Below are 17731 nucleotides of genomic sequence, written 5' to 3'. Positions count from 1 at the left end.
CTCTGCTTCTTGTTCCTGGGTTCGGAGTTCATGCAAACAAATGCATATGTTAGATTTATTGGCCAACCTAAACTGAATACACAGAAGAAGTTATGGCACTCAGAAAAAAAAGGATTCTCTACCCTCAATAAACACGAAGCCATAATTTTGTGCAAAGTGCAACTAAAATATACAAAGTCAAAGATTTATTTATTCAAATAATTAATCAGTGAGGAAAATGTGCTTAAAATAAACTGAATGTATACCAGTCTAGTAAATTTGATTTGTTACAATGATTACATTGTAACGCATGTAACAAAATTACATGGAAAATGTATATGCAAATAAATTAAAGTCACCATTTTGGGCAGGATTTATTGTGTGGCTGGTTGCTTGTTTGATTTTCCTAAACCTTAAGTGTATATATATCCTCAGAACTGAGAAGCTGCCTTTAGTGCTGAAAAATGATAAATCACCTCTGCTCATTATAACCCTTAAGTATTCCATGCATTTGAAAATGGAGACCTACGCATCCTATGCTTCTGCTTAAACATAACCAATTAAAAGAAAAGCACCCTCATCAACATGTCAGAATTTATTCTCTTCTAGCACCAAATTTTTTTTTTTTTTTATCTGCAGTCATCTAATTCTACTTGTCTCCCTCTGCTCTCCATTATCAGGCTGCTGCTGAGTTTGCTAAGACCCACCTACCAGAGGCTCTGCGCCAGCAGCTACTGACCTATGAACGGGAGAAAGAGCGAGACAGGGAAAAAGACAAGGAGAAAGATGAAAAAAGGGAGAGGATAAGCCTCTCCTACCCCTCCATCCTGGAGCAGCAGATACTGACGCTGGACAGAGAAATACTGGAAAAGCTCTCTGCCGCTTACAACGAAGCAGGTGCGTATTTGCCCGTTCACGTAACTTCACACATGATACGTTCTGCAAATATGCCAACTTTCTGCCCTTTTTTGTTGTTGTTGTTTAGATGCTACATTTGTTCGGTAGCTAGCAACTATCAAAATACACGCATACAGTATTTCCGCCTACACGTGCAACCACAAAACTAAAGAGCATACAGATAGCGCAAGATGGAAGCAAAAGGTGTTTTGCTGCAGTGTCCCCTGTAATGCTGCACACAAATTATTTTCTTCTCCACTATTTCATTTGACGGTTGTTGAATAGTGACTGTCAGCACCCCAAGGCCTTGCTTATTCAGCTGTTTAAATACAAGTTGATCTTCACAAGGCTTGTAGTAATTATCTCGGGAGGCATGCAAGGAGAGAGTGGTAATGCAAGAGAGAGAGATGGATAGAAAGAGGTAGGAAAAGGCTCAGAGGAGTGGATTCATGTGTTGGAAGTGTGTTTTCTTTTGTTTTTTTTATTTATTGGTTAAAGCTATACAGTATAGGGAAATGGAAGCTCAGAACCACAGGCAGAATAAAACGAGAACAACAAATACAAAACAGAAAGACACACAAAGGGTCGATGGCAAAGTCCAATCTAAGTGCAGCTAAACAACCTCAGGAAAGAGGAGGAGAAGGAGGAGAACGATGTGGACATATTCATGAACATGAGTGATTTTGTTTGAGTTTCATAGCAAGTCTTCCTTCTGTGCTGCCTTTATTGGATTATTGAACACAAAGTCAAGAGAGTTTAAATATGGATCGTAAGATTATTTCCTGGTCTCACTGCAGTGACTTTCTGCAACCTCAACAATTCAGCATTTCTGTGGGAAGGTCAGTTTTCCTTCCAGTGCCCCGGTTAAAGTGAAGGTGAGAGAGTAAATGCAGGAGGAAGGAGTCTCGAGTAGGTCTTTATTTACAGAATCTGTCTTCAGAGTTGTAACTGCAAAGTTTTGTTTGTATGGACGATTTTCTTCAAGTGCAGTTAATTGCAAAGTTACTGAAAGCAGCTGTAAAGAACTCACATGGGGCAAGAAGAAAAAAAAAAAAAGCACGTGGCCTTCATTAATAATTGTAAACATGCATCACAGTTCAAGGGCCGAGCCTCTCACTTGTAATAGACCTGTGAGGTCAGCTGTCACTTGAGACGTGCTCTTTTGAAGTGGGTTTTGGGGGGGTTTTGTTTTTCTGCACATTTTTGGGGGTGGTGATCATCATGTTGCCGTGTTCTCAGGTCTTCGGTTATTTTAGCGATGCGGTGACTACATACAGTTTCACCGCCGCCTGCTGCAATGCTGATTCAGACAGATCTGCCTTCCAGATGCAGCTGAATTACCTGCTTTTGTTTCCGCAATTAAAGCAAAATCCATTTAAACGGTAATCAAGGCCGAGCAGACAAAGCAATTAATGCGTGCGTAGCTAATACACACACTCCATACTCGCCAACCTTCTGTGATGTAAACAGGTGAATTTTTCATCATTTCAACACCTCCGGCACCCACACCTGTGTAACATGCATGTTAACTGTAAGCCCTAGACATGCTGTGGAATATGAAATATAATCCTTTATTTTATGGCGAGTTTACTCTTTCTGTAACGAGCAGGAATGAAGGTCAAATCTGTGAAAAATTAGTTATAGCACATGGGAATTCTCTCATTCAACCGATGACATGAGGGTAAAGAGAAAGCATAGAGGCTAAATGAAAACCTGCATCAACAGTGACATGTGAATCACATCTAAGGTGGCGAGGCGGTCACGGGTATGAAAGAGCCCCTGAGAAAGCCTCACATCCTTCTGTGAATGCTTGACATGTGACAAAGGATGTTAACGAGGTCAATTAAAAACAGAGTTGGAGCTTTCAGTCTTTCAGTCTTTCAGCTGATCCTTCCTTCTCGAAGGTTTGGTTTTGCAGCTGAAGTCACCTGCTCTTCGATGCTTTATCCTCCACCTCCTTTGCTGCCTCTCCATCTGGAGATAATCATCGGCTTTCTGATCTGTCACTCCCAAAAGGGGCCAAAAGTAAATCTCCTCTCCTGATCCCGCTGCCTTCTTCTGTTCTTAAGTGGACCTGTTGCATTGAGTTTTAAAGATACTTTCCACACATCCATCTGCTCGTATCTTTTTCTTATGCCCCATCCTTCTTTTTGGACAGCACAGCGAGACAGACTGACATGATGCTTCTAGATAAACTTGCAATCTCCATTACAATAAATGGGCTCCTGTGTTGTCTAGTTCAGGGATTGAATTTGCTGTGGCATTTGTTGTGGCTTTCTTGCAGGTGTCTCGGGGGAATCTGCTGATCAGGTAATTGTGCATTCTTGTCCTTGTATCTGATTCCACAATCGCATCGTTTAGGGCGCGCAGCTCCCTGCTTTCTGTAGTAATCGGGGGGCCTAAATTGAGCTAGCAGGGGAGGGAGTGAGGCAGAATAGAGATACACACTCTCAATTCAGCTCCCCGTCCCCAGGACAACAGCGTATCAGATTTATCCCCCTGTTCATTCATCCCTGTGTTGTTTATCAGCGAACACAAGCGCCTCAAAGAAAGATAAGGAAGATGGGACTTTGATGCAGTGCCCAGGAGCTTAGAGTCTATTATGGAAACAGTCTTCTTAATGCTGTATGGTATTCTGCTTGTACCAATCTTTATGTGGCTGGGTGACATGTCTGCATGCAACAACAGAAAAATGGACTGTTTTGCTTTCGTCCAATAATCTGCAGTCAGCAGAGGCCACGCTGACCCGTTAGCCATGTCATCTTAAAAAAAAAAAAAAAGGCGTCTGTCTATTCTATTAAACAACTATTTAGGTTGGGAATGTAAGATTTAAATTTGTGCAGAAATATTATGTGCACCATAGTCTGTCTCCAGGAAGATGAAAATATGTATAACAAAAACAAATTAACTTTTTTGCACAGCGGAAATTAAACATTCATGTACCAACCTCACCCTACACGGCATCATTTTGTTCACATCCTCTCCGGTTTCTGACCTCTAAGAGACACTGTAAGGGTTCCCGGAGGTCACCGGTCTTTATTCATTTTCATCTTCAAATCTCTCAAGAATGAAGCTCCACTTAGTGAGGCACTACTCGTTGTGTTTTTGCTCTCATGCGTATGTTTTTGTGTTTCTTTATTGCCATTAATCATTGAATTTTAGTATGTTCTGTGTGCCACATATTCCCCTTCAGGCAAATATTTGTTTATACCAAATGTGTTCGGTGCAGTTTTTTTAAACCTACAGTGCGTGTGGAACGAGGCTGTGTAAACTGTGGCAGATCCAGTCCTTTTTTTCTTTTCTTTTTCATAATAATGCCAGTTACATATATAAAGTGAGGTCAGTTGCTTTTTCATTAGATCATTCTGAAAGTTTTTTAATTAAATGTATTTATTTGCAATAACAAAAAGTCAAATAAGCGTGTCATATTTAAGGTTGTCAAACCTAGGCCGTAACCTGACGTGCACCTCCCCAGAAATCTAACTACACATCACCATCGATAGAGACCACCCAGGCTTAAATGCAGTAATTTGCTCAAATTTACTCAGTTGATCAAAGTGGAATGGTTTGAAAAGATCATTTGAGCTACGGTGTCATGATCAAAATCTGACCATGAACTCGGTCTGCTACCACCTAATACTACAGCTAGAGTGGTTGTTGAAGTTGTTCGAAAATGTCGGCTCTTATAAATTATTTTTGATCATAATCGGACAAAACTCAGCCTCCTGACTGTGTCTGTGCTGCTACTTAAACAGAAACAGTTACAGCTGACTAAGTATGACTGATGGCTGTTGTTACTTTAAAATGCACTTTAACTAAATGTTTGTTCAAACAAAGTCAGCTTGCAGCAGTTTGTTTCAAACTCTGCAGCCACTTTGTTTATGGGGCAGAAGAAGAAACAGTTTGAATTTTGGTGCCAGTAACTATGAAGGCCAGCAGGGTGTTATGATCCCAACTAATCACTGTGAAGGCGCTTTCGAGCATGTCATCAATGTCATCAATGCCTACCCTGTGACCTGAAACTGATGGATATTTGGTGGCTGCACATCAGTCTGTAGTGTTTAAAGCATGGAGAACATTATTTCTGGGATTAGGTAAATAAAGTGAGAATAGGACACAGCAAAGATTAAAACCTTTTTCCAGTATAAGGTTTTATAAATGTTCAGGCTAGAGAAAAGTAGTTTACACTGGTTGCTGTGACATCAGCTTTTTTTGGCCAACAATATCTTTCATTGAATAATTGCCCAGTGTGAAGTAGTCAGACTCGAACGCCAAGGAAGGTGGTAGGGAAGTGAGCAATTTATTTACAGTGAATTTAATTTCATGAAGACTGAAAAGAAAAACAAAGTAAGTATGAACAAATGACTTAATCTGTAACATAATAAAATATAAAGAAACGTGACTGAGTATTTGCCTTAATTTGCAGAATGTTTGATTTGCCGGCAACAAAACGCTTACACAACAAACCCGGGAAAAAAATGGAGAGCATTGCAACTGCTACTCCACTTTGTCACAACCAGTCACAGCATTATATATCTGTATAAAGAGGAAAAACAAACAAAAATCCTTATGTGAATGGATTATTTATAGGGTATTAGATATTCAGATGTTACCAACATCGAAGTCAGAACAATTCTCTCTAGATAACTTAAGAGAGGGCCCTAAGGGCTCTGAAAGGCCTGATAAAATTAGTGGCTTTTTTCAACTGGCAGTGTTGAAGCTGAGGTAGAATACCATCCCTTCATTTTAAAAAGTCAACTTTTTGCAAATGAGCCTCAGAGCATGCCATCATATAAGCCCTCTCTTCATGCTTCCAGTCTCTTTACAGCAGATTCAGAGGAATCCTCCAGTAATACGTGATGTAATTTAGGAGCAGACCTCAAGCATTCCTCTTTCTGTTGTGGTCAAAGGGAGGAATAGATTATGACTGATCAGTTTGTAAGTATTTAAAAACAGACTGAATGGTAGGAAAAGCTGTAACATCAGCTTAACACTGAAGAAAGCTAGTATCGAACACGTTTGATGGGCTCCAACGTCAGACATACGTCACAGTTGCACCTCCGTTGTCCTGAACTCACCATGGAGACTTTTTAAAGTAGCTGCTGCCCACTGCAGGACTGTACAACCTTTGGATAGATTGTAAGCTGTGTGTGTGTGTGTGTGTGTGTGTGTGTGTGTGTGTGTGTGTGTGTGTGTGTGTGTGTGTGTGTGTGAGGAATTCGCTCTCACCTTAGAATTCAGGTTTTAAGTCTTTGCAAGATTGATGTTATTTCTAAAAGAGTTGTTAAGGTCTGTAAGGCCTCGGGGCGTTAAGCTTTTTATTTTTTCTGCACCCTCTTGTTTGTGGGAAGGGAAAAGAAACTGGAAGATTAATTATATTAAAGGTTAACTCTACCAACATTCAGGTCTCGAGGTCTACTACACAAGTTGTATAAAGATCAATTAATGAGTGCAGCATTAGAGAGAAGGCTTTGCTGGCTTCTACTCATTTCTGCTGGACGCGAAACTGAAGTTTGGGCAGATAAATTGCGTGGAGGGTAAGGTGGCCACTGGGTTTTGACCAAGAAAGGAGAGCATTTTCCTCCCCTTACCCTCAACTTCTTCCTGTTGAGAGGGTGTTTTTCCTTCCCACTGTCGCCAAAGTGCTTGCTCGATCATGGGGATTTTCACTGTGTTTTTGCAAGGTTTTTACCTTACAAAATAAAGCGGCTTGAGGCGAATGCTGTTTTGATTTGGAGCTATGTAAATAACATTGAAGTGAATTGAATACCTCTGTTTGTGCTGTTTATATTAAGCATGCATTCCAGCTTTAGGGGAGGAACGTTAAAGCAGATTAAGGTTTGACTTTGACAACCAAACTCCCTGAACTAGACTAACTAGAATAGATATGGTCATAGCCCAGTTAAATCAAATCTTCTGCTACTCTCCTATTTTGCCAAGAACGAGAGAGTGGAGAAATGATAGGTTGGTTCGGCTTTGCACACTAAAGCCAAAGCTAAATCTTACACAGGGCTCCAGAAAGGCTGGGACTGACCCCGAGGAAGCTGCTGTAGTTATTTAGGGGTGAAAAAAAATGAATGGAATGAAAATAAAAACCTGAGACGGTCTGAGAGGCGTGATATGCAAATCCAGAGTGTTGCTCTGACTTTATAAAGCAGGTCGAAATGATCCACATTCTAAAAATAATATACTGCTCTAAATGTTAACAGTTCAAGTCCAAGGAAGTAAGGCAGGATGGCAGCTCTTAAGGGATAAAATTACTGTGGATGTGCTAATGGGCAGGTAGTGTTTTTAGAAAGGCTTTGAAGAAGACCGCGAGGTAGGGCGAGCGCGATGGTGGCAGTCCTGACCCCACATTTTTCACCTAAATGCCAAGCAGGTTGGCTAAGTGCATAAATCCATTCGGGTGCTGTGGATACACTTAGACTGAACTCTCCAGATGTATTTGAGAGCATAAATAGAGCCCGTCAGAGTTTGCTAACTGAAAGAGTGAATTAGTGCAGTGTTGCAAATTGAAGTGAGAGACTAACTGGGGTTAAGATGTTAATGGTATTGGAGTGTTGAAGGTGTGCCTGGCCAAGCTAAGCCCATAATTAGCATGAGCACAGGGTGCATATGGGCCATGGTGCCATTTTAATAGGGAATGCTGAATGTGTGCACTGAGAGGCTGGGCTAATTGGGGAAGGGTGTGCTAGGAAGGCACCTCAGTCCATTATCTCTATCACCATGGGAACTAGATAAGGATAATTAGCTGGACAGCATGGCACAGTGCAGTGACAGCTATAGGCACAAGGATTAGGGATGCATAACGTGGTGAAACTAATAGAAATAGATTTTTCACAAGGTCTGTGAGATTTACAATTAAGCGGCATCAATTTTCACTTCACTTCACTTCAGACTAGTTACTTTCCGCCTCTAGTTTCACCCCAAATCTTTCCTCAAAGGGGAATAATAAAATCACTGTCCTGCTGAGGAATTGTCTCTGTCCTCCAGCTCTATGCCCATCTCACACTTGTTTTATTTCATCTGCATCATGCACTGCAGCCTTTTCTTTACCGTTTCACTGCTCACCAAGCGACTGCGTCAGGTCTGGGACAGAATAACTGCAAACTGATGGAAGAAGCCTTCATGGAGAAGAGATTTATTCCATTGGGTTCAATGAGAAACAGCTGAAACATACATTTTCAGTCAGCATCGGCACAAATATGTGAAACTTAAAAGAAAAGTTTGAAATGTTAGTAGGTCATCCACATACTTGTAGTGGCATTTAAACCTGCTTAGTTTTTAGCCCTTTTTTGTCTCCTTTGGCATTTTTCTACCCTAAAATCCTGACTGTGACTTGACTCTACCCCCTCTCTCGCTGTCCGGGTGGTCCAGAACTTTCTTTTCCCTCTTTCCTGTGTCCCTCTCTCTCTGTCCACTTTTGTCTTCGCTCGGTGTGAGCAGATGGCCAAACAGGCAGATCTGTTCTTTCTCTACAGGACTTTGGATCTCATACAATAGGCCTCAGATCCTGAGTACATACACTGTTCTGCCTGGCTGGGAAGCTAAACAAAGAGAGGAAGGAGAAAAAGAGTGGAAGAAAGAGAAGTTGCGTCAAAGAGCGTTTGAATTGTTTGCACGTGGCTTCAGGACGGACGTGCGTGTCTTGGAAGAGCGCTGTGTTTTTATACTGTACTGTAAAACATTGTGTGTCTGTCACTGGATCAAGTTTTCAATCACACATACTAAGGTTTAAGAATTGGGGATATAATGAGCTGACATAAATTTATCAGCTGTCACATTGTTTTTAATAAACACTGATTAATAACAGCATGGTATTTTTGAACCACATGAATGCTGTTTTTCCATCACTCTGGTAAAGACAGAAATATCTCAGCAGCTGTTTGATGGACTGCTATGAAATTCATGTCCAGCTACCGTGATTATCATCTCCTTGCTTCTCCTCTACCCTTCCCCTCCTCTGTTTCAGGAACTACATGTCTGGTGGCCCTGCTGTCTGATAAGGAGCTGACAGTGGCTAATGTTGGAGACTCACGCGGAGTTCTTTGCGATAAAGACGGCAATGCCATTCCTCTATCGCACGACCACAAACCTTACCAGCTCAAGGAGCGTAAGAGGATCAAGAAGGCCGGTGAGAAAATGGGCTGCGATCCAGACCCATACGCAGTTCTCATTATATTCAGAGCAACAGAAAAGACTTCAGTTAAAACTTGAGGGAGCATCCAAACTCACATTGTTGCTATGAAAGCATGAAATGAGTCTTCTTATGATCAAAGCTAAAAGCCATTGCACAGTCCTCCCCCCTCATACATCTCAGTCTCAGGCTGACATCGAAACCTACTGACTGATAACACTATCTGCTTCTAAAGCAGCATGTTATCAAAACCAGCCAGACGGTGTTCAGTGTTTAAGGTGTAATCGTAGGCGCAATTCTCCCTCCAACCCAATCTGCATACTCTCTGCGTGAGGAGAGTTTGATGGCAAATTTCCAGATTAGTCAGTGTGATCGGCAGAAGGATAGCCCACTATCGCCATCTAGTGGTCCAATTTGGTACTGAAGATGAAAGATTTTGTTGACTGATAAGAGAAGCATGTTTTCAGTGGAGAAATTTCATACAGTTTTTTAGCAGCCTTTAGTGAGAAGTGCACCCAAAGCTTCAATCATAAACTGTGATGTGCAGAATGACTGTTGTACTGATCTCTTCTGAAGAGCCTTTACTCCAACACCAGCCTTAAAACGCCAGCACTCTCCTGAGGAGAGCTGATGATCTCTTTGCATTATGGAGCATCTGGCTGAGTAAATTTATGGTCTGATAATAGAAAAGTAAATTTATGTGAATGCTGTAAACCTTGCCTGTGCATTGTCGATGTAAAAGCCCAACAAGGGACAAGGGCAGGAAATTAGCAACAATTATAAACTGTAAACTGTTTAATGCTCTGCACTGGAACTACGTCAAACTGCACTGTCACTTTTAAATAAAAACATAGAAATAAAAATATTTTTAACTCCTCAATAATAAATCAAGTACCGAACAGCAAATTCACATTTAAGATTTAAGACTAATTTATTTAAAAAAATACAAAACACAGTAAATCAGAGGCCTTTTCCCCTAAAATTTGCACACTAATAATAAAATATGTTTACATTTATATTAAAGCTTTATAATAATATTAATTAGGTATATTCTTAACAGTCTGTGCTGTTCTGTGGAAAAGTCTTGAACTTGTCCTCATTCCTTTATATTGTGCTGGGAAATGATAACCAATTTGTATTTAATCATAAACTTAAACCTTGCTGGGATTTTTACATTTTTATTAACAAAAAAAGGACGGAGACTGCACCAAGAGACAAAAAAGATAAAAGACTGAGACTAGAGAAGAAAAAAACGGGCGAATTTTTTCTATTATAACATCAACAACAAAAAGAAAAGATGTAATAAAGCTTCATGAGCCAAACAAGCTCATTTAGCGGCTGAATTATCCATAAATGGTCCACAGTGAGTTTGGTGCCTCCTGAGGGTTAGTGTAACATGCTGTCAGCAGCAATGATGCTAAAATACTGAAATTAATGGGGAAAAAACACAATTCATGGGCTTCTTGAATACAAATATAACGATAAATGCCTGAAGATGCATTTACAAGCTTAACTTTTAATACCTCACAGAAGCTGAAGAATCAGTGGCTGCTAAAGCGAGGACAGAGAGACCAAGTCCTCTGCTTTTTCTGGGAATTTTTGCAGGAATTTTGGACCTTTTTTATTAGTCAGAGTTACACATAATTAGATTTTTTTATAGCCATGGCCTGAACTTTTAACCTCAGTACTTTTTAACATCCTGCATATGGCCTTGCTCACTGCAAATTCGGAAGTCTTCATGGCCTAGTATCCAGTAATTTCCAGTATAATTCCCTGTCTGCATATCTGTGGAAGCCATAGTGGACTCACAGCTGTACATGCAGGATGTGAAATGAATTTAAATGTTTCTAACAAAAACAGTGCTGCACTGGGTCAGTGGCAAAGAGCCATGTTTACGTTTTGATGTCATTTCTTAGTTGATGAAACATCCTGTCATTTAATCTGTCAGAATATTTTACATTTTAATGGTTAAGTAGCTATACAGCTATACACGTGTGTCTCCTCCCACCTTTGTTTTTGTAATTTCTGTCTTATTATCCTGGTTTCTTACATTTTTTTCTAATATCCTACCCACGCATCCTCAGGCGGTTTCATCAGTTTCAATGGCTCGTGGCGCGTCCAGGGCATCCTGGCCATGTCCCGCTCTCTGGGCGATTACCCTCTGAAAAACCTCAACGTGGTCATTCCCGATCCCGACGTCATGTCCTTTGACCTGAACAAGCTGCAGCCCGAGTTCATGATCCTGGCGTCGGACGGCCTGTGGGACACCTTCAGCAACGAGGAGGCGGTTCGCTTCATCAGGGAACGACTGGACGAGCCGCACTTTGGCGCCAAGAGCATCGTCCTTCAGTCCTTCTACCGCGGTTGCCCTGACAACATCACCGTCATGGTGGTCAAGTTCAAAGGCAAGGCCAGCGAAAAGTAGACCGCACGTCTTCTGCGCACAGTATCTATTTTGTGTCTGAATATAAATAAGAATATACTTAAGATGAAATAAGCGCTTTTTGAGCGAGAACTATTTCTATCACACATATTTACAGCAGTTTGTCCCTCAGTGCATCCGACCCCCACCCCGTCATGCCCCCCTCGCCTGCTTTACTTTGCGATAAAAGTGACCCAATAAAAATGTCCTTCATTTAGTCTTAGCCATATCTCTGAGGCACCGTAAAGCGAGCTGGATCACTGTTATGCAAATAATCTGATTAAGCTTTGTGCAGCTGTGTGTGTGTGTGTGTGTGTGTGTGTGTGTGTGTGTGTGTGTGTGTGTGTGTGTGTGTGTGTGTGTGTGTGTGTGTGTGTGTGAGGTGACAGTCATTGATGTCTCTTTGTGATGAACTTGCACACATGTCTGACACTAACATCTGATTCGTTGCCCCATTGTAATGTCCCTTTTAAATGACAGCATGATGTTTCCAGTAATTTCCAAACTATGTCTTTCCCTCACTGTCTGTGACCTCCAAATTCTTTCTTCCACCTTGTCTGTGTTTATCGATTAAGAAATCTGTTGTTCAGCACGGTGGCGGGTTTTCTACACGACCAACACAAATGAAAACACGTTACTGCTCATACTGTACAGCAATAGCACTTACCACTTTGTTACATCACACTTGCTGGATGTGAGGAAACCTTCATGTTTTGGCTTGAGTTGCCCCGTTTTCTAATGTGTCTTTAATTAAAACGATCGCTAAGAGTTTCTGTTCCACCGAAGCGTTTCACCCTCACGTTTGACCTCTCCTGCTTTTTTCTGGCCCAACTCATCAGGATGTGTAACTACTAATAATGTAATAACTGTTGGATAATATTGTAGCTTGTAAAAGTGTAATTAAATGTTTGGAGTAACAACAAAGTAACATCTCATTATGACTAACTGCTAAGTTTTAATTCAAAAAGGTTAATGTGTTATCTCATATAATAGCTGACCGCTAACCTGGAGAGGTATGAAGAAGGTAAACGGTTCTATCATAATAATAAATGGCAGTTTTAAGCATTATGTTATGTAGGATTTTATATTACACCCTTTAAAAGACTTATTTCACAGATATTGACATCCCCTTCCTTTATGTGACTTTTGTTACATCATCATTTATTACAATCTACCTGATGAACTTAAACCGACAGCATACAGTTATGTTTTCATCTTTTCACAGCGTCTCATCTCACTAAGGCAAAAGTCGTGGATCTGAATCGCATCGCTTTTGATTTACTCTGAACTTAATCTTAACGAGCCTTTGAATGAGATCAGTTATCGTTGCCTTATTTTCTAGCTGTTCATATCCTGTTATCGAGTCCGCTGCCAACACGACTTCTCGGTTTTTTGATGTAACGCAGTCGACCACACGGCGCACAGTGCACGACCTCAGCGTCATCCCTCCTTAAATCAAATGTGGAAAAGCAATGATGAAAACATGTCTCCGAGAGACAAATTGTAAGATGAATGTACATACTGTCCTCGTGTATCACTCCTCCAATGTTTAACGCAGCGGGGCGCCTGTTACCTGAGCTGTTTCACTTCAGAGATATATACCCAATGAAACTGTCTGTGCTTTTTTCAGTTCACATTTTTCCTCTAACGTATGTTACGGGATGTTTGTGTGGCATTTGTACTTGTTTTTGTTGGATTTCATAAACTGTAAAAAAGAGAAAATTCAGAAATTTTAAGGTGTAAATCACAAAGGTAAGATTAAAACGATAAAAGATCGCATCATTATTGTGTGTGGAGTTTTTTATTTTAATGTATTCTGTACAGATGTAGGTTACAGTACTGTGCAAAAGTCTTGAACCACCTCTTATTTCTTTGTAAAAATAAATGAGAAACAGCAGCACCGGGTTAAATGCAGACCATATCTGGTGAGGCTTCAGTGAAGCGTAGCTGGATCGACTTACAGATCAGATGATTCTCTCAGTTCCTGTTTCAGGTCTTTGCTTATTTTTTTTCTGTTTCTTAAGGACAGATACTGTTCATCTGCTACAGTTTTTATTAGACCTGCCACTTCTTTTGCCCTCCGCTTGTCCTGTTTCCTCAGATTTTTTTTTTTTTTTTTTAAGATCTCTTTGGAAGATCTTCAGAAAACCTGGAGAACTGTTGCTGAAGGCCACTTTAAAAAATGACAAGAAAGTCTGGGTCCCTGGATGAATTTCAAATAAATGAGGTGTACTATCAACACTCATCATACTAAAATGTGATCAAATTCTATTTTGTGCCTTATTTTCATTATTTAAAAAGAAGCTGTGGCAAAATCAACTGATGATCTCTGACTTTTCAAAGTTTTAGATTTGAGTCTGTTTATTCCACCTGCTGGAGGATATCTGAAGATGTTAATTAACATAAGTTGCCATTTGTGGTTTTGTTAGCGCGGGTCAGTTCATTCTGCTGCTGACATTATAAACAAGTCCACAGTTGATTACACCAATTAAACCTGACAGCCAGATAAAAGGTCTGTAAAGAGCTGCAACAAACAGTGACATGAAACCTAAAATGCAGTCAGGAGATCCAATAATAAGTATCCAGAATCACTGGTAATTAAATATGACAAGTAAATTGTGTAGTTAATCCTTTTTGTATTCACTAATAAAAACAGGACTCTGTTTAATCTCAAATGTATTTGAGATTAATGTTACATTTTGAGATTGGCTCAGAGGCTTCTGGAAGCTGCACTTTGACCAAACACGTTAGACAGAATTTGCCCATCTGCTACGGCTATCAAACTTTAGCTGTGATGTCACTGGTATGAGGCCAGCAGTGACCAGCCAGCCAGGAGGTAACACAATCTTCCCCGTTGTGCCAAACATGGACTTCCTTGCTGCTGGTGTGTATGATGATCCGGGGCAGGTGTGATGTGACTCCACTGACTGTGCTTTGGTAACCAGAGAACTGCATGCTGCCCCACTCAGCTGCACCGTCAGTTCACATATAAATAGCTTTACTGAAAGCTACGCAAGGCCAGAAGGAATCTGGACACAATAGAGGGGAGGGATTACTCGTTCTTCATAAGACAGCAGACACACTGAGTGCACTCAGCGTAGTTTACACAGTTGCACAAAGAGAGAAAGCTCCACAGACACGGACTGCATTCTTAGGACATGGGTATTCATGGATCCAAGTATCAGAAACAAGCACAAGTCCTGATGCTGGGCCTGGATGGATCAGGAAAGACCACGCTGCTTTACAAGCTGAAGTACAACGAGAGTGTGGTGACAGTGCCCACTGTGGGTTTCAATGTGGAGACACTGGAGACGGACAGGAGCAGCCCGGCACTGATTGTGTGGGACGTCGGGGGCCAGAAAAAGATGAGGCCCCACTGGAGGCATCACTATACCGACACAGCTGGAGTGGTGTTTGTGGTGGATAGCAGGGACCTGAAACGGTTGGACGAGGCCCGCAAGGAACTCCATCGGGTAAATAAACCAACGAATATTTTATTGTTGAGCATGCACCTTCACTGTGCAGGCTTTGATGCTACAAATCTGTTTCCAAAACTGCCTTCGAAAGGGGAAATGTTGAAAGCATGTAGGGTATTTATGAGCAGGGATTTGTGGCACTGCAACTAGTTTCGAATCTAGCAACTCAAGAAACTTCAAGGTACTGTATTTAAACTTCTGAGGTCATTTGAAGGCATTGTTTTTGTGGACAAAACAATAAAACATGCAAATTAATCTTACAGGTGCTTTATTTTGTGTTCCTGTTTATATCTTTAATAAATTATCTATCACGCATTATAATGTAGTTGTAGGAGGGTGGTTTTTAATGTGTTCATATGTTAAAGGTATTAAGAGGTCATTAGGATTATCAGTTTAAAGTCTTCACAAAAAACCTTCTAATTGTTGATAAATGCATAATAAATGCCAAGATATTCTTCTATTTTTAATTTTAATGTGTTGTAAACCATATAGTTATAGTAAACCTGGAAGCAAGCACAAAACTCAGGCTTTTCTAAAAAGTTTGTAGTGCCGGCCCTCACTGTGTTCTCTGCTTACCAGATTCTGAGGTACGAGAGTCTCAGGGAGGTTCCTCTCTTGGTCCTCGCCAACAAACAGGACCTACCCGGAGCTCTGAGCCCAGAAGAGCTTTGCCTGAAACTTCATTTGAGAAAAGTGTGCGAAGGCAGGGCCTGGTACATCCAGCCGTGCTCGGCCACAACTGGGATGGGACTCGAGGAAGGTTTCAGGAGGATAGTGTATCTCATGAAGACCCCACTGAAACGGACTCAAGAGGACATTAAGGTGAAGATGAGGTCTAAAGGCTTCAGTGTCACGGCTATGAAACAATCCTTGCTCTGCGGCAGCTGATGGATGAAGACTTTCTTTAGTTTTATTCATGCGCCGTGCAGGATTTCCCCCTGCCTGCCTCTGCAACACATCACTGAACGGCCTGAGTCACAGACAGAGTGCAATAGTCAGAGATAAGAATGTGTATCACACTGAGGGCAGAGTGTCCTCAGACTGTGACTGCAGACCACTAGTATTCTGTGAAAAATCTTGGATTAGCAGATTATGGGAAAACAGTCTCAAGCTGTCATAGGCAAATATTTAGCCTGATAATACGTAAAAAAGCTGATAGCGGTTGGTGGTTGTGCAAGTTTTCTCGCCTCAGCTGTGCACTTAACTTGTTTATCTTTTAATCTGTTATTTGTGTTATTGTTATTGTCACAATATTACAATATTCAGAGTTAGTGGTAGATTATCTTCAGGGACACAAATGTGAATACAAATCATATCTACTGTATATCTAAGGTTTGAATTGTGTATTTTCATTTGTCCTGTATTTTTTTCTAATTAAATAAAAGTATTTGAATCAGGCAGGTTTGTGGAAAAGTGGTACTGCAGTACTGCAAAATGAGCATGTTAGGGTAGCCAATGACAGCAGGAATAGCCTCCTTGGTTTTGCCTTTCAGGATGTGTTCACAACAAGTTTTTTTGTTAATTGTAATTTGTTCAAACTTGTTGCATTCAGGGAATGTAAAAATAATTGAAATGATTGAAATGAAATTCTCCAAAGCTTCCTCCTCCTAGTTTACACGTCAAAGGCAAACAGATGCTCCGTGTTACCTCATGGACTAATCCTCGCCCTCCCTCTCTCGGTTGCTCATAGAGCCTCAGGGTGCTGGACTTTGGGTGGAGATCTCTGTGAGTTTTTATGTCTGACTTTTCAGTGCTTGTCTTAACTTCTGGAGTTATTCCTGATCTTTATCATGGCTCCAGTCGGCCTGTGGGCCTGATTTGACCACACTTATCCAGACCAAGTGACAGTATTTAACCCTCTAAAGCCTCTTCTATAATATTTGATTCATGTTTTTTGGGAGTTTTTGAGGATTCTTCAACATCAGTATGGCATTTCCCCCCTGAAAAGGTCAAATAAATTGCACAACACATTTTTAAGCAAGAAAACAAACAAACAAACAAACAAAATAAACAAAAAACAACATTTTTTAGTTGTCAGAAGTTTCAATAAACGTTTCATTTTCAAAAACAATCTCAATTTTCTGGCAATTATTTTGTGGTTTGGGCTTTGAATGATAAAGTCCAGACTTTATTCAGTTTGAGGTGCTTGTGCGTGACCCTAAACACGCCATTTATAGTCAAAGTGGTCAAATGTGGTTGAATTAAAACAATTCTGCAAAGAAGTGGGGGCCAAAATTCCTCCACAGTGATGTGAAACACTCACTGCCAGTTATCACAAACACTTGAGTGCAGTTCTTGGTGCCAAAGGTGGCATTCCTCAATAAAAGAAATCATCATTTTAAAAATGCATTTTGTATTTACTCAGGTTATGTTTAACTAATATTAAAATTGTTTGATGATCTGAAACATGGGTATTACTTTACAGCAAGAAGGTCGTGGGTTTGAATCCTGCCTGTGGCTTCCACCCACAGTCCAAAGCCATGCATGTAGGGTTGGTGATTTTAAACTCACTGTAGGTGTTAATGTGAGTGTTTCTCTGTCCAGTGTGTACCCTGCCTCTCATAACCCTGAATTCATGACCCTATACCAGTTAAGCAGAAGAAAATGGACGATCTGAAACATGTAAGTGTGCCAAATACTTTTTCACAGTACAGACAGGAGAAACTCCCCTTTAACTTTAAGTTTAATGTAAGATTAACTACATATTTAATCCCCTGAGACCTTAATTATAAGAAAAGCAACTACAATTTCAGTAACACGTCTCAGGTTTTCTACATAACAAAGAAGTGCTGCTGTAGTAACAGAAAAATCTGTCAGCAC

At 40.6% G+C, this 17731-nt stretch overlaps 2 protein-coding genes across 2 annotated transcripts in view; both read left to right on the top strand.

The window, feature by feature from the left end:
- ppm1lb (protein phosphatase, Mg2+/Mn2+ dependent, 1Lb) overlaps window positions 1-11775 on the top strand; it is a 53639-nt gene extending 41864 nt beyond the window's left edge. Inside the window, exons 2-4 of the mRNA XM_026191499.1 lie at window positions 660-876; window positions 8849-9010; window positions 11098-11775. Coding sequence (XP_026047284.1) covers window positions 660-876; window positions 8849-9010; window positions 11098-11438 — 720 coding nt within the window. The 3' untranslated portion in view covers window positions 11439-11775. The remainder of the gene's footprint in view (window positions 1-659; window positions 877-8848; window positions 9011-11097) is intronic.
- A 2456-nt stretch (window positions 11776-14231) lies between these two features.
- Window positions 14232-17133, top strand: LOC113035784 (ADP-ribosylation factor 6). The gene is made up of 2 exons (XM_026191500.1): window positions 14232-14908; window positions 15491-17133. The coding sequence occupies exons 1-2, from the start codon at window positions 14594-14596 to the stop codon at window positions 15797-15799; spliced, it is 624 nt and encodes a 207-aa protein (XP_026047285.1). The 5' UTR covers window positions 14232-14593; the 3' UTR covers window positions 15800-17133.
- The last annotated feature ends 598 nt before the right edge of the window (window positions 17134-17731 follow it).

This window comes from Astatotilapia calliptera, chromosome 14 (genome assembly GCF_900246225.1).
Source record: "Astatotilapia calliptera chromosome 14, fAstCal1.2, whole genome shotgun sequence".
Taxonomy (NCBI): Eukaryota; Metazoa; Chordata; class Actinopteri; order Cichliformes; family Cichlidae; genus Astatotilapia; species Astatotilapia calliptera.
Note: the sequence above shows the minus strand (reverse complement) of the source record. Positions and strands in the feature narration are given on the sequence as shown.

Coding starts and splice junctions, on each gene's coding strand:
- LOC113035784 (XM_026191500.1), top strand. CDS start 14,594: ATGGGTATTCATGGATCCAAGTATCAGAAACAAGCACAAGTCCTGATG. Junction 14,909..15,490: donor CCCGCAAGGAACTCCATCGG/GTAAATAAACCA, acceptor TCTGCTTACCAG/ATTCTGAGGTACGAGAGTCT.